This window comes from Pseudophryne corroboree, chromosome 7 (genome assembly GCF_028390025.1).
Source record: "Pseudophryne corroboree isolate aPseCor3 chromosome 7, aPseCor3.hap2, whole genome shotgun sequence".
NCBI lineage: Eukaryota > Metazoa > Chordata > Amphibia > Anura > Myobatrachidae > Pseudophryne > Pseudophryne corroboree.
In genome coordinates, this window is record NC_086450.1 from 269,000,145 (window position 1) to 269,027,473 (window position 27,329).

General features: G+C 44.1%; 2 protein-coding genes across 8 annotated transcripts in view; one reads left to right on the plus strand and one right to left on the minus strand.

Annotated features, from left to right (window-relative positions):
- The window catches only part of HECW2 (HECT, C2 and WW domain containing E3 ubiquitin protein ligase 2), a 1,325,610-nt gene that overhangs the window by 1,107,813 nt on the left and 190,468 nt on the right, over positions 1–27,329 (plus strand). For all 7 annotated transcript variants that reach the window (XM_063934135.1, XM_063934134.1, XM_063934138.1 and 4 more), the window contains 4 exons: positions 2,090–2,173; positions 6,851–6,960; positions 8,705–8,825; positions 18,631–18,744. In XM_063934135.1, the coding sequence (XP_063790205.1) occupies positions 2,090–2,173; positions 6,851–6,960; positions 8,705–8,825; positions 18,631–18,744 (429 nt within the window). The remainder of the gene's footprint in view (positions 1–2,089; positions 2,174–6,850; positions 6,961–8,704; positions 8,826–18,630; positions 18,745–27,329) is intronic.
- Positions 23,343–25,119, minus strand: LOC134943576 (uncharacterized). Its single transcript, XM_063932339.1, has 3 exons — positions 24,958–25,119; positions 24,710–24,853; positions 23,343–24,605 (listed from the first exon to the last, which is right to left on the minus strand). The coding sequence occupies exons 1-3, from the start codon at positions 25,112–25,114 to the stop codon at positions 23,398–23,400; spliced, it is 1,509 nt and encodes a 502-aa protein (XP_063788409.1). The 5' UTR covers positions 25,115–25,119; the 3' UTR covers positions 23,343–23,397.

Here is a 27,329-nt window from a genome sequence, read left to right on the forward strand (position 1 = left end):
GCTGCTGTGCCTGTCCCTGCATGACAGGCAGCAGCGCTGGCAGCTTGACGTCTCCTCTCCCCCTCCTGTGGCAGTAAATGATCGGTCAAAAAGGGGTAGAGCTACACGGGTAGAGGGGGCTGAGGTACAGGTGACCAGCAGAGTGCAGTGCCACAGAGTAGGACATGCTGCTCCTGAACCTGCCAGCCAGGGAGAGTAAGTGAGAAAGTCTGTGTGTGTGTGTGTGTGTGTGTGTGTGTGTGTGTGTGTGTGTGTGTGTGTGTGTGTGTGTGTGTGTGTGTGTCTGTGTATTTATGCATGTTTATGTGTGTGTGGGAGGGGGGGATGTGAATAAACTGCACTTCTGTGTATGTTACGTGTAAGCTGCGCTACTACTGGGGCATTACGGGTAAGCTGCGCTACTACTGGGGCATTACCTGTAAGCTGTGCTACTACTGGGTTTGTTATGTGTAAGCAGCGGTACTACTGGGGCGTTACGTGTAAGTGGACCTACTACTGGGGCATTACGTGTAAGCGGTGCTACTACTGGGGCATTACATGTAAGCTGCACTACTACTGGGGCACTACGTGTAAGCGGCGCTACTACTGGGGGCGTTACGTGTAAGCTGTGCTACTACTGGGTGCGTTATGTTTAAGCTGCGCTACTTCTGGGCATTACATGTAATTTGCGCTACTACTGGGGCGTTATGTGTAAGCTGCACTACTACTGGGGCATTATGTGTAAGATGTGCTACTACTGGGTTTATTATGTGTAAGCGGCACTACTACTGGGGTCATCATGTGTAAGTGGCGCTATACTGGGGCGTTATGTGTAAGCTGTGCTACATCTGCAGCATTATGTGTAAGCTGTGCTGCAACTGGGGCATTATGTGTAAGCAGCATTTTAAATGGGGGTACTATTGTGTGACCACACCCCTTCCTTGTGAGACCACATCCCTTTTTCAACACGCGCTGTCCCTTTGTATAGTATGGGAGGGCGCAAATGTATAGTTTGCAGGGGGCGCTGAACACCCTAGCACTGGCCCTGTTCTCATGTACAAATAAAATCGTTTTAAAATGTGCCCACAAAAATATAATAATCATCCAATAAGAAACAACTAACTAGTGCTGCCAACCGCCATCATCGCTAACATGTATTTGCACCAGCCATTGGGCACCCGCATGTGCCACACCTACTGGCAGACATATCTGCGTCTCAGTGTGGGTCTGCCTCAATTTGCAATTATCCAAACACACTCTCATGGTACTTGGGGCCTAATTCAGACCTGATCGTAGCAGCAGCTTTGTTAGCAGATGGGCAAAACCATGTGCACTGCAGGGGGGGCAGATATAACATGTGCAGAGAGTTAGATTTGGGTGGGGTGTGTTCAAACTGAAATCTATCTTGCAGTGTAGAAATAAAGCAGACAGTATTTAGCCTGCACAGAAACAAAATAAGCCTCCCAAATCTAACTCTCTCTGCAAATGTTATATCTGCCACACCTGCAGTGCACATGGGCTCTCATTCCGAGTTGATTGCTCGCTAGCTATTTTTTGCAGAGCAGCGATCAGATAGTCGCCGCCTCTAGGGGAGTGTATTTTCGCTTTGCAAGTGTGCAAACGCTTGTGCAGCCGAGCGGGACGAAAAAGTTTTTTGCAGTTTCTGAGTAGCTCTGGACTTACGCAGCCCTTGCGATCACTTCAGCCTGTCCGGTCCCGGAATTGACGTCAGACACCCGCCCTGCAAACGATTGGACACGCCTGCGTTTTTTCTACCACTCCCAGAAAACGGTCAGTTGACACCTATAACCGCCTTCTTCCCGTCAATCTCCTTGTGATCGGCTGTGCGAATGGATTCTTCATTAAATCCATCGCCTCTCAACGATGCTCTTTGTACCCGTATGACGCGCGTGCGCATTGCGGTGCATACCCATGCGCAGTTAGCCATTTTTTTACCTGATCGCTGCGCTGCGAAAATTGGCAGCAAGCAATCAACTCGGAATGACCCCCATGGTTTTGCCCATCTGCTAACAAATTTGCTTTTATAGCATTTGTAATCCTTAATACTTACATTTGATGAATGTATTATCATGATTTATTTTTTAATCAGGGAAAAGATACAGTTTATTCGGGCAGAAGGACCCTCAGGACTTGTCCGCCTATCTGGTGATGCGGACCTCGTTATTCTGTTGAGGTAAGAAAGCACATCTACTGTATAGTGTAACTGTTTGTTAAATGATTGCATCAGTTATCTAAATATCTGCATAATAATCTGTACACTGATATATACTACATGACTAATACATTGGTGAGGTCCCCATAGTACACTGATATATACTACATAACTAATACATTGGTGAGGTCCCCATAGTACACTGATATATACTACATGACTAATACATTGGTGAGGTCCCCATAGTACACTGATATATACTACATGACTAATACATTGGTGAGGTCCCCATAGTACACTGATATATACTACATGACTAATACATTGATGAGGTCCCCATAGTACACTGATATATACTACATGACTAATACATTGGTGAGGTCCCCATAGTACACTGATATATACTACATGACTAATACATTGGTGAGGTCCCCATAGTACACTGATATATACTACATGACTAATACATTGGTGAGGTCCCCATAGTACACTGATATATACTACATGACTAATACATTGGTGAGGTCCCCATAGTACACTGATATATACTACATGACTAATACATTGGTGAGGTCCCCATAGTACACTGATATATACTACATGACTAATACATTGGTGAGGTCCCCATAGTACACTGATATATACTACATGACTAATACATTGGTGAGGTCCCCATAGTACACTGATATATACTACATGACTAATACATTGGTGAGGTCCCCATAGTACACTGATATATACTACATGACTAATACATTGGTGAGGTCCCCATAGTACACTGATATATACTACATGACTAATACATTGGTGAGGTCCCCATAGTACACTGATATATACTACATGACTAATACATTGGTGAGGTCCCCATAGTAACGTGTTTTCATCCCCTTGTACCTGCTGCTGGACCCACTGTTGGTATTTCTTTCATACTGGATCTAGTACTGATTTTAAAGCTGTATAAGATGTTTTGCAATTTCTTAAATAAAACTGAATTTATTATATTAGGTGTACTCTTTGAGTAATGTGTTGTGTATATGTTCTGACTTTTTAAAAACAAATAACATAGTAAAAATGTAATAAAAATGTCCGTTTAGACTATAAACCTTATTCATACAGCTGTGTCCTTATACACATAGCATTTAGACGACATACACTGCAAGACTGAGCCACTTCGCGTGGTGTAGTATACTGTCTTGTTCTTTACATTTTGCATCTTACTCGCATTGCAGGCGCAGTAAAAAGCAACTCAAAGTGCACTAGAGACGTTGTGCTGCAACTCAGACCCCACAGTAATCAGTTACAAATGCATACAATTTCACAGATGAAGCACAATGGAACGTGGCATGAGAAAATGCAGTGAAAGCTGAATTATAGCTCTTAGTATACATACTCATACTCTGTTGCACGCAGATATGCAAATGTCGACCATCAAATTGATCAGTACAAGCTAGCAAAATAGTTTTGTTCCTTCCAGTATTTTTGCAAATAAGGCACACATTTTGAGCAAAAACAAAACTTGCTTGGCGCAGCTGATTCGCCCGGGTCCTAGTGACTATAAGGGGATATTTAACACGACTGAAGCAACAGTGTATGAGGACACATTTGTACTTGTCTCATATGAATACTGTATACTTTCTGTATCACATAAGGTATTACCATGGGGTGTTTAAGATAGGAGGAGGCCTGTGTGTAGATATCCATGGGCCCCATAACCCCTAAAAAATATGGCACTGACACCATATTTCCAGAACTATCTTTGGAAATATGGAACTATTCTGTTTATCCTGATTTATGGCACGAAAGACCAGCAGATAAATAAGTACATTGGGTTTAGAGTTAAGAGCCTGTATGCACTGCACACCCTGCGCATCTTATACTATAGAGCAGAGGTTCTCAAACTCGGTCCTCAGGACCCCACACGGTGCATGTTTTGCAGGTCTCCTCACAGAATCGCAAGTGAAATAATTAGCTCCACCTGTGGACCTTTTAAAATGTGTCAGTGAGTAATTAATACACCTGTGCACCTGCTGGGTTACCTGCAAAACATGCACTGTGTGGGCTCCCGAGGACCGAGTTTGAGAACCTCTGCTATAGAGCATCCTTTACAGAGAGCTTCATCCATGTTGTATAGTAATAAATAGTGGAAAACTGCTCTAATCAAGCTGGTAACAATCCCCAGGTGCTGCGGGAGGGGGTTACTCTAGACAAGAAATACAAAAGGGATTTTTCCCACGCACTCTGCTGGCTGTTAGTAAGAAGAACTATATACTATGTAATAATAGGAAATTTAGAGCTCTTCGTTACATATGTTTTGCAAAAGATATGATAAGCCTCCAGGCCACTTCACGGCTGCTCTATTGCTGGAGGTCCCTAACTAAGCATAGGTCCAAGGCTTGGACCCCACAAAGTCGGCTCAGGCCCGACCACCCCAGGGCAGCACACCATTGAAATACTAAAGTGTTAATATGTGTTAAGAAAGAAGCAGAAGCTATGGGTTAGAAAGTGCTACAAAAATAAGGGTGTTAATAAAATACTCAAAAGAGTAATATTAGTGAAAAAATAGGAGTGTTACATAAGTGCTAAATAACTAATATGGCATGCTACCCCAAGGTGGCCCAGCCCCACCAGACCCGGGGGGTACCACTCCCCAAACCCATACACAGCATAATAATAATAATAACATCCACTATGGGTCATACAATTGCTTAATATATGGCCACATGATAATGGCACATACAGAACATATCCAGATTGAGAGCTAGTTTACCTGGAGGCACCCCTGTATCCTCCAAATGGCACTACAGGACCCAGCATGCCCTCCTAATGCTGGCTCCATCTATGCCTTTCTGAACTGCAATAAATAGTGGAAAACTGCTCTAATCAAGCTGGTAACAATCCCCAGGTGCTGCGGGAGGGGGTTACTCTAGACAAGAAATACAAAAGGGATTTTTCCCACGCACTCTGCTGGCTGTTAGTAAGAAGAACTATATACTATGTAATAATATGAAATTTAGAGCTCTTCGTTACATATGTTTTGCAAAAGATATGATAAGCCTCCAGGCCACTTCACGGCTGCTCTATTGCTGGAGGTCCCTAACTAAGCATAGGTCCAAGGCTTGGACCCCACAAAGTCGGCTCAGGCCCGACCACCCCAGGGCAGCACACCATTGAAATACTAAAGTGTTAATATGTGTTAAGAAAGAAGCAGAAGCTATGGGTTAGAAAGTGCTACAAAAATAAGGGTGTTAATAAAATACTCAAAAGAGTAATATTAGTGAAAAATAGGAGTGTTACATAAGTGCTAAATAACTAATATGGCATGCTACCCCAAGGTGGCCCAGCCCCACCAGACCCGGGGGGTACCACTCCCCAAACCCATACACAGCATAATAATAATAACATCCACTATGGGTCATACAATTGCTTAATATATGGCCACATGATAATGGCACATACAGAACATATCCAGATTGAGAGCTAGTTTACCTGGAGGCACCCCTGTATCCTCCAAATGGCACTACAGGACCCAGCATGCCCTCCTAATGCTGGCTCCATCTATGCCTCTCTGAACTGCAATAAATAGTGGAAAACTGCTCTAATCAAGCTGGTAACAATCCCCAGGTGCTGCGGGAGGGGGTTACTCTAGACAAGAAATACAAAAGGGATTTTTCCCACGCACTCTGCTGGCTGTTAGTAAGAAGAACTATATACTATGTATAGTAATCTACTATCATCATTGATATATAAGGATGTCTGGAACTTGTATCACCTTGTTCCCTTCACTGCGGGCCTCTTATTGAGCTGCTTAGTTAAGCTTTGTGACTGCTCCTTCACCCTGGGAACTGCCTGTATCCCTTCTGCGTTTCAGACCAGGGAACATCTGGCCTAGGATCTTCAGAAAGAGCTGAGCTTAATTGAGAACCAGTATCTTTTCTTCATAGACAAAAAGTATGACTTGTGCTTATAAAAGTGTGCTGTTTCTAAATAAATATATTCCCACTAAACATCTCCTAACATGCAGTCTCTTTCCAGAGCAGCTTACCTTAATTACCTGTCCCAAAAAAACAAAGTCTTATTTCAACAGAGCCTTTTGAATCTAGAAAATTGTTGTATATGTCGTATATGGTATCGGCAACCTCAGAGTGCCAGGTCCGCTCACTATCAAATATTTACTGTCCTTGCAATACAGACCATATGCACAATGCTATAACAATGGAAAATGGTTAGTGTTATATATGACACATAGGGCAGTATTCAAATAATATATCACGCCCAATCTCCTTTCTAAAGTGATCCCCGTTATTGCGCATATCGCGCCCATAGTAATCAGGTTTAGCTGCGTAAAAGGTTGGGTGCCCTCGCTGCTCCAGGGGTAGTGAGCTGAAATAATTATACCACACACGTCAGCAGAAACAGAACGAGTGTGGAATGGGGTGAAAAAAAATTGAATACCGCCCATACTGTAAGTATCGTTTTAAGTATTTACATGATGTGTACCAATTTCACCAGGATTAAATAATTTGCTACTCTTATATTTATATCGTCAAGATACCTAAAGAAAAGAAAACCAGTGTCAGCAGAAAACTATATCAGTCTATAAAGTGTCTGTGGGTAACAAGATGTCTTTAGTGAAGTGAAAAATATTCCTTGGGTTTTTCATGCTTTGTAAGACTAATATGCTGCTTTTTTTTATACCAGCCTTTTTGAAGAAGATATAATGTCATACGTTCCACCACATGCCTTACTTCATCCCAGCTATTGCCAGTCTCCTCGCGGTTCTCCAGTGGCTTCTCCACAAAACTCACCTGGTATAGTATTTTCTGTTATTAGCATTGGGGCGTTTTTAGAGTAGATGCGCATAGGCATGCCATGAATTCATATTTCAACTCCCTTAGCGTTTTCTGTTGCAGTTCTTGCTGAAAATCTATCTTATTTGCATTGCTATTCCAGGAAAACACTGTAACATAGCATTTGATATGCAGATACAGCCGCATTCATACATAGAATATAGGCATGCCACATATCATTTTAATCAGCAGATTCTGCTTGTGCGTTTTATAGCAATGTAAGACACATTTTCAGGGGAAAAAATGCACAAAAGATGCCTGGCTTTAGTAAACGTGGGTATAACTAGAAAGGCTGTTTAACGTGACTGCAGCAAGGATGTAGGAGGACACATCTTTATATGCAACCTAAATTTCTGCTCCAATGTGTGTGCTACACAAATAGCTTTACTGTGTCAGATGGCTTATATGTGTGTGTGGCTTGCTGAGGGTTGTGTTAGATGGATGATATCGCTGTGTGCGTGGCCTGCTGAGGGTTGTGTTAGATGGATGATATAGCTGTGTGCGTGGCCTGCTGAGGGTTGTGTTAGATGGATGATATTGCTGTGTGCGTGGCCTGCTGAGGGTTGTGTTAGATGGATGATATTGCTGTGTGCGTGGCCTGCTGAGGGTTGCGTTAGATGGATGATATTGCTGTGTGCGTGGCCTGCTGAGGGTTGTGTTAGATGGATGATATTGCTGTGTGCGTGGCCTGCTGAGGGTTGTGTTAGATGGATGATATTGCTGTGTGCGTGGCCTGCTGAGGGTTGTGTTAGATGGATGATATTGCTGTGTGCGTGGCCTGCTGAGGGTTGTGTTAGATGGATGATATTGCTGTGGGGTTGGTATCGGGATCCCAGTGCTTGGGATGCTGGTGGTCAGAATGACACGCAGGATCCTGACACCTACTAGGTAAGTATTCTAAGCCTAACCTGTTACCTCCCTAACCCTCCCTCCCTGCAGCCTAGCCCTAACCCTCCTCGGTGGTGCCTAATCCTAACCCCCCTCCACGCAGTCTAAACCTAACCTTCCCACCCCGACAGCCTAAATGTTTTAAAAAAGCTCTACTTTTTCTTGGAGGAAAAAAATGCAACAGAAAATGCTGTCATGAGACACCATCTTAGCAGAGCTGGAACATAGAGGAAACATATAGTAGCTCAAAGAAGCTGCTCAGTCTGACTGCTTCTTAGATTTTGTTTTATGCAACAATGGGAATTAGTGCAACTGAGGATAGTAGGAATAGGAATGCAGTTCAGGTTACAGATGTAAGCATGTGTATGTGGCAATTAATCAGTCTCTATAATTCTTTGAAAATGTTGTTACTTTTCTCAGTAAACATTCATTTAGCTCAAGCACAAAATTATGTGTTGAAATTTTATTCCCGCCATAAATAAAATTGCCTTTTGTTTGGAATGTTTAGTCTACTCATAGGCAGGATGACATTAGTGTTTCTTGAAACAGCAATATTTTCCAATTTTGCCCTATTTTGTAGCATACAACTATCTAATGTCTTCTGTTTAGACAGTTGACATTAGACAACTGTTCAGACAGAAGACATAGGAGAATAAAGTTATAATGATGTGCAGGAAGAAGGATTGATTTATTGCTATTGAAGTATCTGTTCTTACATTGCTTATGGGCACTTGTACTACAGGTAAATTATAGCACAGTTCAGAACAGGTACAATGTAAACTATTTTAAGGAATGAAAACTGTTTTGTTTTTTATAGGAACACAACGTGCCAATGCAAGAGCACCAGCACCATATAAAAGAGATTTTGAAGCAAAGTTACGAAATTTCTACCGGAAGTTAGAAACTAAAGGATATGGTCAAGGTCCTGGGAAATTAAAGTAAGGTTTCTGTCTTTTGCAATATATACCCTAGAAGGTAGGGAGAATGTGATTGGTGTAGAGCTTTATGGGATTGTCAGCATATGTAACATCAATACAGAGACTTTCAAGCAATTCAAATACATTTCATATGTGTATTAATATAGACCCATTGGCGCTAAAATATTTCAGAGGCACTAGCCAAAGTACTGGGTTGTGGGGTGCAGTGCAGCCTCCATCTAAAGTGAATACGGGTGTGATATATCAATAATGTGGGTGAAGTGTATTAGTACCTAGAGCTCGGTCATGCTCGCCATCAGCTGAATCCACCTCTCAATGATGTTGAGATCTGTAATGGTTCTTCGCGTCACCTGTATAACTGAGGCAGAAGGACAAGGAGACCCCCGGAGGGACAAAACCCAAACACAGTATGCTCAAGGACCACTACGCATGAGAACGGTGACAACCATTTATTGGACAGGAATTTACTAATCACTGCTGCAACTCAATTCTGGTTAGGATCAATTGCATTTATTACTCATTATTGCAATACTCCAATTCAATTAATGTATGTAACAGCAGTCACAGGTTGCTAATTTGTAAGGCATAGAAATGGTTTAGTCAAACAATCATATAAATCACATACATCATCACATGTTAAGGTATAATTACCAACTTCAAGTATTTTAAGGCAAGAAATGGTTTGGCACCAAATTGGCACAATGTCTAGACTGTACACTGGGTGGCACTGTGCACCAAGTAATAACATTCAGTTCCTGCGCTGTGGTTTCCGTTTAATATCAGCGCCTCAGATTAGTAAAGACTGCATGGCAATGGTGAACTCCTGAGATAGTGCCAACGGACACCAGGTAAGTATTTGTAGGAAGGAGTGCAGGGTGGGTAACTTTAAAGATAACACAGCAACAATAAATAACTGGTTGTTGGAGGTATTTGTATCTATGGAAAAGGTAAGTCAATTAGCAAAGTTATGCGTCATTATGTTCATAAAGATGTCAGAGACAATAAAGCTACTCTGGCTAGCTCTGTGGCTCACTCTTCTGTGCTCCCTACAGCGGCTTCTCTTCTCCCTCTATCACACGCGACAGGTCTCACTGCTCTCTCCGCACCACGCCGCGTGCTGCTCCAGCCCAGGGGTTCCCGCCACTCTTACTTCACCCTCAGCTCCTCCTCTGCTGCCTGCACACCTCTCCTCCAATCCAGTCTCCCCAAAGCTTCCCGCTCTCCAGAATCATGGGCAGACTGCCCTGGGTCCTAATGCCCCAGCCGTTGCTAGGCAATCACGTAAGGGACTTAAACCGTACAGTGCCTATTATGGCTGCAACAGCATGCAGCAGAAGTATCACATGGGCAGTGTCAGGACGGAGATAATACCCAGGGCGTATCTTGTGTATTTCTGCACTACCCGTGCTACAGAACCTAGTGTGCACAAGTATCACTGTGCATGCTTCAAAACCTAGCATTCGCACATATGACTGGTGTCCAATTGTACACATTTCACTTGAGACTGAAGAGTTATATCTGGGTTGTAGCAGGGCATCCTAATGCAGGCAACATTCAGAGAAGCTGCGTGCAGGGAATTTGCAATCTATATTGAATTGGACAGTACCGTAATTCCACCTGTTTCAAGGTGTATTTATGCAACAAGAATAGGTTGGTGAACATTAGAGATGAGCGCCTGAAATTTTTCGGGTTTTGTGTTTTGGTTTTGGGTTCGGTTCCGCGGCCGTGTTTTGGGTTCGACCGCGTTTTGGCAAAACCTCACCGAATTTTTTTTGTCGGATTCGGGTGTGTTTTGGATTCGGGTGTTTTTTTTAAAAAACACTAAAAAACAGCTTAAATCATAGAATTTGGGGGTCATTTTGATCCCATATTATTATTAACCTCAAAAACCATAATTTCCACTCATTTTCAGTCTATTCTGAATACCTCACACCTCACAATATTATTTTTAGTCCTAAAATTTGCACCAAGGTCGCTGGATGACTAAGCTAAGCGACACTAGTGGCCGACACAAACACCTGGCCCATCTAGGAGTGGCACTGCAGTGTCACGCAGGATGTCCCTTCCAAAAAACCCTCCCCAATCAGCACATGACGCAAAGAAAAAAAGAGGCGCAATGAGGTAGCTGACTGTGTGAGTAAGATAAGCGACCCTAGTGGCCGACACAAACACCGGGCCCATTTAGGAGTGGCACTGCAGTGTCACGCAGGATGTCCCTTCCAAAAAACCCTCCACAATCAGCACATGACGCAAAGAAAAAAAGAGGCGCAATGAGGTAGCTGACTGTGTGAGTAAGATTAGCGACCCTAGTGGCCGACACAAACACCGGGCCCATTTAGGAGTGGCACTGCAGTGTCACGCAGGATGTCCCTTCCAAAAAACCCTCCCCAATCAGCACATGACGCAAAGAAAAAAAGAGGCGCAATGAGGTAGCTGACTGTGTGAGTAAGATTAGCGACCCTAGTGGCCGACACAAACACCGGGCCCATTTAGGAGTGGCACTGCAGTGTCACGCAGGATGTCCCTTCCAAAAAACCCTCCCCAATCAGCACATGACGCAAAGAAAAAAAGAGGCGCAATGAGGTAGCTGACTGTGTGAGTAAGATTAGCGACCCTAGTGGCCGACACAAACACCGGGCCCATTTAGGAGTGGCACTGCAGTGTCACGCAGGATGTCCCTTCCAAAAAACCCTCCCCAATCAGCACATGACGCAAAGAAAAAAAGAGGCGCAATGAGGTAGCTGACTGTGTGAGTAAGATTAGCGACCCTAGTGGCCGACACAAACACCGGGCCCATTTAGGAGTGGCACTGCAGTGTCACGCAGGATGTCCCTTCCAAAAAACCCTCCCCAATCAGCACATGACGCAAAGAAAAAAAGAGGTGCAATGAGGTAGCTGACTGTGTGAGTAAGATTAGCGACCCTAGTGGCCGACACAAACACCGGGCCCATTTAGGAGTGGCACTGCAGTGTCACGCAGGATGTCCCTTCCAAAAAACCCTCCCCAAACAGCACATGACGCAAAGAAAAATAAAAGAAAAAAGAGGTGCAAGATGGAATTGTCCTTGGGCCCTCCCACCCACCCTTATGTTGTATAAACAAAACAGGACATGCACACTTTAACCAACCCATCATTTCAGTGACAGGGTCTGCCACACGACTGTGACTGATATGACGGGTTGGTTTGGACCCCCCCCCAAAAAAGAAGCAATTAATCTCTCCTTGCACAAACTGGCTCTACAGAGGCAAGATGTCCACCTCATCATCACCCTCCGATATATCACCGTGTACATCCCCCTCCTCACAGATTATCAATTCGTCCCCACTGGAATCCACCATCTCAGCTCCCTGTGTACTTTGTGGAGGCAATTGCTGCTGGTCAATGTCTCCGCGGAGGAATTGATTATAATTCATTTTAATGAACATCATCTTCTCCACATTTTCTGGATGTAACCTCGTACGCCGATTGCTGACAAGGTGAGCGGCGGCACTAAACACTCTTTCGGAGTACACACTTGTGGGAGGGCAACTTAGGTAGAATAAAGCCAGTTTGTGCAATGGCCTCCAAATTGCCTCTTTTTCCTGCCAGTATAAGTATGGACTGTGTGACGTGCCTACTTGGATGCGGTCACTCATATAATCCTCCACCATTCTTTCAATGGTGAGAGAATCATATGCAGTGACAGTAGACGACATGTCCGTAATCGTTGTCAGGTCCTTCAGTCCGGACCAGATGACAGCATCAGCAGTCGCTCCAGACTGCCCTGCATCACCGCCAGCGGGTGGGCTCGGAATTCTGAGCCTTTTCCTCGCACCCCCAGTTGCGGGAGAATGTGAAGGAGGAGATGTTGACAGGTCGCGTTCCGCTTGACTTGACAATTTTCTCACCAGCAGGTCTTTCAACCCCAGCAGACTTGTGTCTGCCGGAAAGAGAGATCCAAGGTAGGCTTTAAATCTAGGATCGAGCACGGTGGCCAAAATGTAGTGCTCTGATTTCAACAGATTGACCACCCGTGAATCCTTGTTAAGCGAATTAAGGGCTCCATCCACAAGTCCCACATGCCTAGCGGAATCGCTCCGTGTTAGCTCCTCCTTCAATGTCTCCAGCTTCTTCTGCAAAAGCCTGATGAGGGGAATGACCTGACTCAGGCTGGCAGTGTCTGAACTGACTTCACGTGTGGCAAGTTCAAAGGGCATCAGAACCTTGCACAACGTTGAAATCATTCTCCACTGCGCTTGAGACAGGTGCATTCCACCTCCTATATCGTGCTCAATTGTATAGGCTTGAATGGCCTTTTGCTGCTCCTCCAACCTCTGAAGCATATAGAGGGTTGAATTCCACCTCGTTACCACTTCTTGCTTCAGATGATGGCAGGGCAGATTCAGTAGTTTTTGGTGGTGCTCCAGTCTTCTGTACGTGGTGCCTGTACGCCGAAAGTGTCCCGCAATTTTTCTGGCCACCGACAGCATCTCTTGCACGCCCCTGTCGTTTTTTAAATAATTCTGCACCACCAAATTCAAGGTATGTGCAAAACATGGGACGTGCTGGAATTTGCCCATATTTAATGCACACACAATATTGCTGGCGTTGTCCGATGCCACAAATCCACAGGAGAGTCCAATTGGGGTAAGCCATTCCGCGATGATCTTCCTCAGTTGCCGTAAGAGGTTTTCAGCTGTGTGCGTATTCTGGAAACCGGTGATACAAAGCGTAGCCTGCCTAGGAAAGAGTTGGTGTTTGCGAGATGCTGCTACTGGTGCCGCCGCTGCTGTTCTTGCGGCGGGAGTCCATACATCTACCCAGTGGGCTGTCACAGTCATATAGTCCTGACCCTGCCCTGCTCCACTTGTCCACATGTCCGTGGTTAAGTGGACATTGGGTACAACTGCATTTTTTAGGACACTGGTGAGTCTTTTTCTGACGTCCGTGTACATTCTCGGTATCGCCTGCCTAGAGAAGTGGAACCTAGATGGTATTTGGTAACGGGGGCACACTGCCTCAATAAATTGTCTAGTTCCCTGTGAACTAACGGCGGATACCGGACGCACGTCTAACACCAACATAGTTGTCAAGGCCTCAGTTATCCGCTTTGCAGCAGGATGACTGCTGTGATATTTCATCTTCCTCGCAAAGGACTGTTGAACAGTCAATTGCTTACTGGAAGTAGTACAAGTGGGCTTACGACTTCCCCTCTGGGATGACCATCGACTCCCAGCAGCAACAACAGCAGCGCCAGCAGCAGTAGGCGTTACACGCAAGGATGCATCGGAGGAATCCCAGGCAGGAGAGGACTCGTCAGAATTGCCAGTGACATTGCCTGCAGGACTATTGGCATTCCTGGGGAAGGAGGAAATTGACACTGAGGGAGTTGGTGGGGTGGTTTGCGTGAGCTTGGTTACAAGAGGAAGGGATTTACTGGTCAGTGGACTGCTTCCGCTGTCACCCAAAGTTTTTGAACTTGTCACTGACTTATTATGAATGCGCTGCAGGTGACGTATAAGGGAGGATGTTCCGAGGTGGTTAACGTCCTTACCCCTACTTATTACAGCTTGACAAAGGGAACACACGGCTTGACACCTGTTGTCCGCATTTCTGTTGAAATAGTTCCACACCGAAGAGCTGATTTTTTTGGTATTTTCACCAGGCATGTCAACGGCCATATTCCTCCCACGGACAACAGGTGTCTCCCCGGGTGCCTGACTTAAACAAACCACCTCACCATCAGAATCCTCCTGGTCAATTTCCTCCCCAGCGCCAGCAACACCCATATCCTCCTCATCCTGGTGTACTTCAACACTGACATCTTCAATCTGACTATCAGGAACTGGACTGCGGGTGCTCCTTCCAGCACTTGCAGGGGGCGTGCAAATGGTGGAAGGCGCATGCTCTTCACGTCCAGTGTTGGGAAGGTCAGGCATCGCAACCGACACAATTGGACTCTCCTTGTGGATTTGGGATTTCGAAGAACGCACAGTTCTTTGCGGTGCTACTGCTTTTGCCAGCTTGAGTCTTTTCATTTTTCTAGCGAGAGGCTGAGTGCCTCCATCCTCATGTGAAGCTGAACCACTAGCCATGAACATAGGCCAGGGCCTCAGCCGTTCCTTGCCACTCCGTGTGGTAAATGGCATATTGGCAAGTTTACGCTTCTCCTCCGACAATTTTATTTTAGGTTTTGGAGTCCTTTTTTTACTGATATTTGGTGTTTTGGATTTGACATGCTCTGTACTATGACATTGGGCATCGGCCTTGGCAGACGACGTTGCTGGCATTTCATCGTCTCGGCCATGACTAGTGGCAGCAGCTTCAGCACGAGGTGGAAGTGGATCTTGATCTTTCCCTAATTTTGGAACCTCAACATTTTTGTTCTCCATATTTTAATAGGCACAACTAAAAGGCACCTCAGGTAAACAATGGAGATGGATGGATACTAGTATACAATTATGGACGGACTGCCGAGTGCCGACACAGAGGTAGCTACAGCCGTGAACTACCGTACTGTGTCTGCTGCTAATATAGACTGGTTGATAAAGAGATGTCGTAGTATGTATGTATGAAGAAGAAAGAAAAAAAAAACCACGGTTAGGTGGTATACAATTATGGATGGACTGCCGAGTGCCGACACAGAGGTAGCCACAGCCGTGAACTACCGTACTGTACTGTGTCTGCTGCTAATATAGACTGGTTGATAAAGAGATGTCGTAGTATGTATGTATGAAGAAGAAAGAAAAAAAAACCACGGTTAGGTGGTATACAATTATGGACGGACTGCCGAGTGCCGACACAGAGGTAGCCACAGCCGTGAACTACCGTACTGTACTGTGTCTGCTGCTAATATAGACTGGTTGATAAAGAGATGTCGTAGTATGTATGTATAAAGAAGAAAGAAAAAAAAACCACGGTTAGGTGGTATACAATTATGGACGGACTGCCGAGTGCCGACACAGAGGTAGCCACAGCCGTGAACTACCGTACTGTACTGTGTCTGCTGCTAATATAGACTGGTTGATAAAGAGATGTCGTAGTATGTATGTATGAAGAAGAAAGAAAAAAAAACCACGGTTAGGTGGTATACAATTATGGACGGACTGCCGAGTGCCGACACAGAGGTAGCCACAGCCGTGAACTACCGTACTGTACTGTGTCTGCTGCTAATATAGACTGGTTGATAAAGAGATGTCGTAGTATGTATGTTTAAAGAAGAAAGAAAAAAAAACCACGGTTAGGTGGTATACAATTATGGACGGACTGCCGAGTGCCGACACAGAGGTAGCCACAGCCGTGAACTACCGTACTGTACTGTGTCTGCTGCTAATATAGACTGGTTGATAAAGAGATGTAGTAGTATGTATGTATAAAGAAGAAAGAAAAAAAAACCACGGGTAGGTGGTATACAATTATGGATGGACTGCCGAGTGCCGACACAGAGGTAGCTACAGCCGTGAACTACCGTACTGTGTCTGCTGCGACTGGATGATAAATAATGATATAAAAAATATATATATATATATCACTACTGCAGCCGGACAGGTATATATATTATATAATGACGGACCTGCTGGACACTGTCTGTCAGCAGAATGAGTTTTTTATAGAATAAAAAAAAAAACACCACACAAGTGAAGTCACACGACGAGTGTTTAACTTTTTCAGGCAATCACAATATAGTATACTACTAACTATACTGGTGGTCAGTGTGGTCAGGTCACTGGTCAGTCACACTGGCAGTGGCACTCCTGCAGCAAAAGTGTGCACTGTTTAATTTTAATATAATATGTACTCCTGGCTCCTGCTATAACCTATAACTGGCACTGCAGTGCTCCCCAGTCTCCCCCACAATTATAAGCTGTGTGAGCTGAGCACAGTCAGATATATAATATATACATAGATGATGCAGCACACTGGGCTGAGCAGTGCACACAGATATGGTATGTGACTGTCTTGTACTCCTGGCTCCTGCTATAACCTATAACTGGCACTGCAGTGCTCCCCAGTCTCCCCCACAATTATAAGCTGTGTGAGCTGAGCACAGTCAGATATATAATATATACATAGATGATGCAGGCATGCAGCACACTGGGCTGAGCAGTGCACACAGATATGGTATGTGACTGAGTCACTGTGTGTACCGTTTTTTTCAGGCAGAGAACGGATATATTAAATAAAACAACTGCACTGCTGGTGGTCACTGTGGTCAGTCACTAAACTCTGCACTCTCTTCTACAGTATCAGCCTCAGGTCAATCTCTCTCTCTCTCTCCTAATCTAAATGGAGAGGACGCCAGCCACGTCCTCTCCCTATCAATCTCAATGCACGTGTGAAAATGGCGGCGACGCGCGGCTCCTTATATAGAATCCGAGTCTCGCGATAGAATCCGAGCCTCGCGAGAATCCGACAGCGTCATGATGACGTTCGGGCGCGCTCGGGTTAACCGAGCAAGGCGGGAAGATCCGAGTCGCTCGGACCCGTGAAAAAAAACATGAAGTTCGTGCGGGTTCGGATTCAGAGAAACCGAACTCGCTCATCTCTAGTGAACATGTGCTCTGATGATGATGATGAGGAGTAGCAGACTAAGTATACAGAGAGGAGGAAAATACCCAGTTAGTTCAGAGCACGCAATGCAGGAGCATGTACAGAAGACTTGCATAGAGGTCATAGTACCTAATAACTTGTCATTCTGAACCCTAAAAAAGGGTTCAGGCAGATTTATTCAAGGTATTGGGTTGTTAAAAATCAAGAAGATTGCATAGTTAGGGTGTGTATGAAGGTAATATAGAAGGAAAGAACAGAACATTCCCACTTTCTCCTCCATATTTATCTTTAGAAATTGGATTTGTGTGGCAACCTTTGCTAAAGCAGAGGGCAAGGAACATGGCGTCAGGGCAATACTATGTGATTTGTTGTACTGTTCCTTCCTCTTCTTTCAGTATCTCCATATTACATAGTGTTATACTGCGCCATAAAACGTATCAATAGGGCTGTATGCACTATGGTACACAGAGTCCTTTATTTTTAAAGTTAGTGCAGTTTATAATGCTAATCTAGGATATGCAGCAATCAAGTTACTTAGAATAACTTGTGAATACAGCTAAGAACAAGAAAAGATATATTAAACAGTTCTAAATGGCGTGCAAGATGTTCATAATCACAGTCTGAATCACAGCCACACTTTCCTAGAGAGGCACTGACTGGAAGTCTCCAGAGGGAGAGCTGAAAGCTTGGTGCCTAGGGGAAAATCCATCCAGCTAATCCAGGAGTAAGGCAGCACCCGTACATCCACATAGCTGTTTATTACTTGCCTATCATGGGCCCTGCCTGCTCCATGGCAGCATTCATACCCTGAATCTGAAAACAAAATGCAGAAGATTTGGCTAATTTTGGTTTAAAGCAACTCAGACAATATTTATTAAAATGTGTTGTTCATGTGATGCAATCTATATATAGCAGGGCTGCGACACTTTAACTTCCGTTCTGTTGCAAAAATGGAGTGAAAATAGGATAGATTTCAAGATTTATACCAAATAAGCAGTTTTAGCTTTATCTGTATGTTGTGTCTGTAGAGAATAATTCCCCAACTGACAGTAATGTATGTTTATATTCTTCGGCACATGTAACGACAGATACGAATGGAAGGGTAACAGCACCCGTATTTTACATTGATCCATGGAATAACTGTCTGAGAACGCAATAACAAATGTACTATGACACCTGTGTCACATATCTGCTCCATTATTGTTCGATCATGGTTTATTGATTTCATGAAAGGTCTTTAGTAGGTTTTCTGTTTATGTTACTTTGTTTATTTCAGATTAATCATAAGAAGAGACCATTTATTAGAGGATGCTTTCAACCAAATAATGGGCTATTCAAGAAAAGATCTTCAAAGAAATAAACTGTATGTCACTTTTGTTGGGGAAGAGGGGTAAGTACTACAAGTACCAAGAAATATACACCTAATAATCCTAAAACCTGCATATTATTCATCATCACTCTGCCACCTAAGAAAAAAATATAAATGCAACTCTAGCGAAACTCACTAGGGATTATGGGGCTAATTCAGACCTGATCGGTGCTGTGCGTGTTCGCACAGCGGCGATCAGGCCTGAACTGCGCATGCCAGACAGCCGACGGCTGTCTTTAGCTAGCGATTGCCTCTGCCTGATTGACAGGCAGATGCGGTTGCTGGGTGGGAGGGGGTGGGGCGGTGGCATTATGCCGCCATTTAAGAGACGCGGTCCAGGCTACGCAGGCGTGGCCGGACCGTGCCGGGGGCGGTCCGTGGCGGCTGCACGACGTCGACCCGGGCAGCGATGAGTAGCTCCCGGCCAGCGCGCAGGAGCTGCACTGGTCGGGAGCTACTCCTGAAGTACAAAAGCATGCTTTTGTACTCCTGTGACGGCGCAGGGACAGTCATGCGGGGCGGGATAGCCCTGTGCTGGGCGTATCCTCCCGCATGTCAGTGTGCCTGATCATAGCTGTGCTAAATTTAGCACAGCTACGATCAACTCTGAATCACCCCCTTTGGGCCTAATTCAGTAAGTATTGAAAATTTGGCTAATTTGCCGAATTTGCAATCCTTCTGTTCACATGCTGGGGCCTCCCATCGCAGGGCAAGGCTGGCTAGCATGCTGACCACCGCCCCTCCTCCCCCCTTTCCCGGTCAAGCAGAAATTGCGATCGCCTCCTGCTAAATAAATGTGAAGCAAGACAGATTCAAAAGTTTTTTATTTTTAATAAATTTGCAAAAATCTTAATAAAACTTTTTTCAGGTTGTCATTATGGGGTACCGTGTGTAGAATTTTGAGGGAAAAATTAATTTATTCCATTTTGGAATAAGGCTGTAACATAACAAAATGTTGAAAAAGTGAAGCGCTGTGAATACTTTCCGGGTGCACTGTTTGTTCAGATTCCAACAAGGAGGACTCGAGGTCAGCATATAGGACACATCGGAGAAGATCAATCTGATCGTCATTCACTACTGGTTAGGGTACAGGTAGGGATGAAGAATGGGTCATGTTAAGGAGCCAGGGGCCCCAGATAAGATCAAATTTATGGGGACAGTCATGAAGATAATATGTAATTTTTTTTCCATACAGCAATAAACCACACATAATTTATAAGAGCAGGGACTGCAGGTGAGCTTGTGGACTTCCAATTCTGAGTAATTAGTGATTTAGCAACCGCTAGAATGTGAGAGAACAATTTATTCAATGAAGGATCAACATGTGGGTCGAGCAAGTAAGAACACCCAAGGGTCTAAGGAGAACAGAAGGCCAGAGAGAGATCTTAAAAGAGAAAGGACCACATTCCAGAATCGCACTATATAGGGGCATGTCCACCAAATGTGGAGGATAGTTCCCCGACAGCCGCAGTTCCGTCAACAAACAGGAGTGGAAGAATATTTTATATAGTTTGTACGGGTCATAGTACCATCTGTATTTCTCTGACGTCCTAAGTGGATGCTGGGGACTCCGTCAGGACCATGGGGGAATAGCGGCTCCGCAGGAGACAGGGCACAAAATTAAAAGTTTGACCACTAGGTGGTGTGCACTGGCTCCTCCCCCTATGACCCTCCTCCAAGCCTCAGTTAGGTTTTTGTGCCCGGCCGAGAAGGGTGCAATCTAGGTGGCTCTCCTAAAGAGCTGCTTAGAATAAAAGTTTGTTAGGTTTTTTATTTTCAGTGAGTCCTGCTGGCAACAGGCTCACTGCAACGCGGGACTAAGGGGAGAAGAAGCGAACTCACCTGCGTGCAGGATGGATTGGCTTCTTAGGCTACTGGACACTAGCTCCAGAGGGACGATCACAGGTACAGCCTGGATGGGTCACCGGAGCCGCGCCGCCGGCCCCCTTACAGATGCTGAAGAGAGAAGAGGTCCAGAAATCGGCGGCTGAAGACGTCCCAGTCTTCTTAAGGTAGCGCACAGCACTGCAGCTGTGCGCCATTGCTCTCAGCACACTTCACACCGCGGTCACTGAGGGTGCAGGGCGCTGGGGGGGGGGCGCCCTGGGCAGCAATGTAATTACCTTTACTGGCTAAAAATACATCACATATAGCCCCTGGGCTATATGGATGTATTTAACCCCTGCCAGGATTACAGAAAAAACCGGGAGAAGAGCCCGCCGTGAAGGGGGCGGGGCCTATCTCCTCAGCACACAGCGCCATTTTTCCCACACAGATCCGCTGGTGGGAAGGCTCCCAGGCTCTCCCCTGCACTGCACTACAGAAACAGGGTTAAAACAGAGAGGGGGGGCATATTTTGGCGATATTAATATATATTAAGCTGCTATAAGGGAAAACACTTACTATAAGGTTGTCCCTGTATAATTATAGCGCCTTGGTGTGTGCTGGCAAACTCTCCCTCTGTCTCCCCAAAGGGCTAGTGGGGTCCTGTCCTCTATCAGAGCATTCCCTGTGTGTGTGCTGTGTGTCGGTACGTGTGTGTCGACAGGTATGAGGACGATGTTAGTGGAGGCGGAGCAATTGCCTGTAATGGGATGTCACCCCCTAGGGAGTCGACACCGGAATGGATGGCTTTATTTATGGAATTACGTGATAGTGTCAACACGCTACAAGGTCGGTTGACGATATGAGACGGCCGGCAAACCAATTAGTACCTGTCCAGGCGTCTCAAACACCGTCAGGGGCTTTAAAACGCCCATTACCTCAGTCGGTCGACATAGACACAGACACGGACACTGACTCCAGTGTCGACGGTGAAGAAACAAACGTATTTTCCAGTAGGGCCACACGTTACATAATCACGGCAATGAAGGAGGCGTTACATATTTCTGATACTACAAGTACCAAAAAAATGGGTATTATGTGGGGTGTGAAAAAAAAACTACCTGTAGTTTTTCCTGAATCAGATAAATTGATTGAAGTGTGTGATGAAGCGTGGGTTACCCCCGATAGGAAGTTGCTAATTTCAAAGAAGTTATTGGCATTATACCCTTTCCCGCCAGAGGTTAGGGCGCGCTGGGAAACACCCCCTAGGGTAGTTAAGGCGCTCACACGCTTATCAAAACAAGTGGCGTTACCGTCTCCTGATACGGCCGCCCTCAAAGATCCAGATGATAGGAGGCTGGAAAATACTCTAAAAAGTATATACACACATACTGATGTTATACTGCGACCAGCAATCGCCCCAGCATGGATGTGCAGTGCTGGGGGGGGTTTGGTCGGAATCTCTGACTGGAAATATTGATACCCTGAATAGCGACAATATTTTATTGACTATAGAGCATTTAAAGGATGCATTTTCTTTATATGCGAGATGCACAGAGGGATATTGGCAATCTGGCATCAAGGGTAAGTGCGCTGTCCATTTCTGCCAGAAGAAGTTTATGGACGCGACAGTGGTCAGGTGATGCGGATTCCAAGCGGCATATGGAAGTTTGCCGTATAAAGGGGAGGAATTATTTGGGGTCGGTCTATCGGACTTGGTGGCCACGGCAACAGCCGGAAAATCCACCTTTTTTACTTCAGGTCACCTCCCAACAGAAAAAGACACCGTCTTTTCAGCCTCAGTCCTTTCGTTCTCATAAGAACAAGCGGGCAAAAGGCCATTCATATCTGCCCGAGGCAAAGGAAAGGGTAAGAGACTGCAGCAAGCAGCTCCTTTCCAGGAGCAGAAGCCTTCCCCCGCTTCTGGAAAGTCCTCAGCATGTCGCTGGGGCCCTACAAGCGGACTCAGGTCCGGTGAGGGGGTCGTCTCAAGAATTTCAGCGCGCAGTGGGCTCACTCGCAAGTCGACCCCTGGATCCTGCAGGTAGTATCACAGGGGTACAGATTGGAATTCGAGACGTCTCTTCCTCGCAGATTCCTGAAGTCTGCTTTACCAACATCTCCCTCCGACAGGGAGACGGTGTTGGAAGCTATTCACAAGCTGTATTCCCAGCAGTAGATAAAGTCAACCTTTCTGTCAAACTTGACAGTTGTTAACGCCCCCTTGCCCTAGGACCCGCCCCCTTTTAATATTAAATGATAGTGTTTTATATCGCTTAATATAAAATTAATATAAAATTTATAGTGTTCGATATTAAACCGTATTAAAAATTGTCGCGTAACACCAGTCGCAGAGTGTCGCGCAACACCCCGTCGCAGTATGTCACGCAACGCGGCGCGTCAAATCAGGCGGATGAAAGATGCATATTACACAGTGTTAAAACCAGGTAGTTTTAGCGGTATTGATAAATATTATGGGTCGGTTAAAAATAAATTTAAAAGATCCGACGTAAGAAAGTGGTTACAAGAACAAGACGCCTACACGCTGCACAAGCCAGCAAGAAAAAACTATAAAAGGAACATGATTTGTGTATCGGGTATAAACCAACAGTGGCAATGCGATTTGGTCTCGCTGATAGATTTGTCAAAATACAACGATTGGCCACCTACCGCATGTTCCCTGTGCCGCTTGCGCTTTCTCGATCTGATTAATGTTGTTACAGCCTGTTTCACCTTTGCGCGTCGGAATAACTGTGAGATCTTGTATGTTAAACAAGGTTTAATTCGTGGTTTTTTTTTACAGTCATTTAAATTTAAAACACGTTTCAAACCATTGCCTAGCATGCCTAGTCACGGATCAGTTTCATTTATTTCTGCAAAATGATGTATGTTGGCTTTAATAAATTCAGTGGTCTTAACCGACCGATCTATGTATTTTGACATGACATTCATATACGTCTCAACAACTTCTTTAACAATGTCTTGTTTACATTTACTACCGTGGCACACACCTTTAATGTGTTTTAACAAGTATCCGGCTTTTACGCCCATGTTCTCAACATCTTCCCGTATCTTACCCAACAGCGCGTAAAATTGTATTTCAGCGTCTTGGCCTAATTGTTCTGAATTTTGACATTCATCAACTATGTCGGGCGCTAGCCCTCGCGCCGGTACACAAGCATCAGCCGATGCGTGTACCAGGGCTGTCGTTGTAAAAATATTGGGCATTGATGTTACACAATCAACCGTTGTAGTATCACCAGGTATTCCTGCAACGGCTGATAATACTTCATCAGAACTATTCTGCGGATCTTGTGTCGTTGACTCTACACAGTTTGTAATAAGCTCTTGCCCATTTATGTCATCAATATCTGATATCACAGGATTACCGGCTATGTGTCTTGTTTCTGTTTCAGAGCAATCCTGTGTATCGGTAATAGTGATGACATCGGATTGCGACAATTGCTTAACATTACTTCTTGAGTCAATATTTGATAACAAACCAATGCCTGCTATGTGTCTTGTTTCTGTTTCAGAACAAACCTGTGTATCTGGAATTGTGATTACAGCGGATTGCGACAATTGCTTAACATTACTTCTTGAGAGACGCGATGCCCTCTTAACCTTTACAGTCTTTGTATTACCAGCGACATCCCGGTCTGCAGTGTTAAACGCTGTGTGTTTTGATGTTACAGCAACATCATTACTTACGCATGATACAGTTTGTAACGCGATCCTTCTCCGTTGCGGCTTATCATTTTCGGAATATGACAATTTTCTTTTCAGATCTGTAAATGTTGAATTATGACTTCTCTCATTCGTTCTTGGTCGAGCTGGCTTTCGTTTGTTCGGGACGATACAGCCGTTATGCACAGCCATAACTGATGACCTAGCAACGTCCTTATGTACAATTGCCGGCGTTACGAATTGATGGTTCTCCGCTTCAGCGGCGGTTGTGCGTTTTGATATTTTCCCGCTTGTACTAGGTCTGTGTATCTGCGCGCATGTATCACTGACTGTTGGTATCAAAGGAGCATAGCGTCTTGCTACAGCATCATCTGTAATACATATATTATAAAATAAATATAAACGACTCTGCATGTAAATCAGTATTTAAATCACCGCATAACAATATACCATATAACAGTGTTTGATTACACACCTGCTGCTGCGAATTGATGGCTTTCCGTTTCAGCGGCGGTTGTGCGTTTTGATATTTTCCCGCTTGTACTAAGACGGGGTATTTGCGCTACTGTATCACATCCTGATGGTATCGTCGGCGCATAACGCATTGCTACAGCGTCATCTGTAATACATATATTATAAAATAAATATAAACAACGCTGCCTGAAAATCAGCATTTAAATCAACGCATAACAATATACCATATAACAGTGCTTGATTACACACCTGCTTTATATTCGAATGTTTTAGCACGACCCCCTGTCGCGTGTGGGAAAAACGGTTGCTCATCAACAACATTGCTGTTCTGTATAGATGTGTTGTGACAATAATCAGGTTTGTTCAATATATCCCGTAGAATAACATCAGCCGTCGCATCATCCATTTTTGTGGCATCTTTAGCCGGTGAAAAATGAAAAATAAAAATAAAAAAAATAAAAAATATTACATACGGTATAAAAAATTTTCAACCCGACTTTGAAAGCGGTAATGCTGTAAGAGAGTATATGTCACTCATACAGATCACAAATAAGCAGAAATCTGACAATGGTATACTGATTGACCGCGAAGAGTACATCAGGGGCTACACGCTATTTGCTTTTGACCTTTCACCAGAACAGGAGTGTGGAGAACACCTTTCCCTGATAAGAACAGGCAATCTACGTGCCGAATTCCGCTTTGCAGAAGCGTTGGACCGGACAGTCAATGTGATAATATATGCTCTATTTGATAACATCATCGAGATTAATCAAAGGCGCGATGTGCTGTACGATTATCTATAAATGAAATAAACTAACACTATGCTGCTGAAAAAATGAACACATTACAGATAAACTGTATTCTGTACGCCGTGCAAAGCACAAGGCATATTTTTAAAGGAACGTATCCGTGCGATATGTTGCCGGTCAGTAAACTGTCGCAATACCCCTGCGCGTTTGTAATCAATACGCATAGCAGCGGGCAGCCGGGTGAGCACTGGCTGGCCGCTTATTTTAACGAACAGCGTGAATGTTACTTTTTTGATTCTTACGGGTTAGCCCCTGACAGCCCCCTATTCCCAAAAGCGATAATAAATTTTTTAAACTTGAATTCAAAAAGTGTTTATCACCAAAATAAGCAGTTGCAAAATTTTAACAGCACCGTTTGCGGTCAATATTGCATATACTTTATATTTTACATGTGTAAAAAATACAAATATGTGGATGTACTGGCCCGTTTTAGTGATGACACAAAACGTAATGATTGTTTTGTTTCAAATTTTGTAAGACGACTCCCAAGAAGCCATTGTCTGAGTCATTATGAATATAGATATATACAGAATTGTGTAACTTGTAACCAACGCTGTGCGTGAAGCGTTTTATGTACAACGTGTCATAACTATGACACGTTGTACATAAAACGCTTCACGCACAACGCTGTGTGTGAAGCGTGTTACGCACAACGTTGTATTGTTTGTGTAACTTGTAATCAACATTCTGTTTGATACGTTTTATGTACAACGCATCATATCTATGATGTTTTTCTAATAAACAACGTTGTTTATTAAACTTTATATCGTGTGCTTGAAATTTCTTCCGTTTACAGCAATAGAAACAAAGAACAAAACGTTGTTTTATAAAGCATAAGCATATTTTATTGATATATGTATATATATATATATAACACGGTAAAGATGCATTTAAAACATTACATAAAATATTATTGACATAAGTTAAACATTGTGGCGCAAAATACCAACACAAAATACAGTGTATAAAAATAATATAAATTAGTTATATGTTATAGTTTCAGCCACTGTGAATCCTGAAATAGATTTACGGATCTTTTCCTAGGCAGTAAGTAACCGTGCGGTGTTGTTAAACCTGGGGGACTTAAAACATTTATTCGCCCTTTGTTAAGGGTTTGTAACGACATGGGCGATGTCACAGCGCCATCAGAGTCATCCTGCATCTCAGCTTTTAATCGTTCTAAACACATTCTATTCCCCGCATTGGCTATGACGGTTGAGGGAATATTCAATTCAGACATAGCCCGCATAAATTCAGGCCAACCATTCGGTATATTACGGATCGACACACCGTTACTTTGCGTGATGCTTCTTATTAAATCTAACATGTTGGAACCAGGCACAGTGACACCTTTGTACAGAAACTCCCCTTTACTGTTCCAGTCTGTGATGTGTTTAGAGCGTGTCATTTTACTCAATAGTATTTCACAGTTTTTCTTATACCGGTCATTAACACCGCTCAAAAGCTCATGATAAACAGCATCGGGGGCAATAGGCTGTGTCGTATTATTTGATTCATCAACAGATTTTGCAACGGGTGATAAAAGAGCTAAAGTTGACATTTCACTATCAGCCTGCTTACTCAACACCAGGTATCTCTGCAACAACATTGTATATCGCTTTGCTTTTTCATATTCTGATAAATCATTATTCTGTAGTATTTTCACGATCTCTACATCTAGACCGTGCGTTGCTGTTTTACGTATGTCGTCGCTGTTCGTTTTATTATGTAAACGTTCTATCTGATTCTGAGGCACCAGATACATTTTCTCAGCGTACTCCATCAGCGATTAGACAATAGTCCTGTAATTAG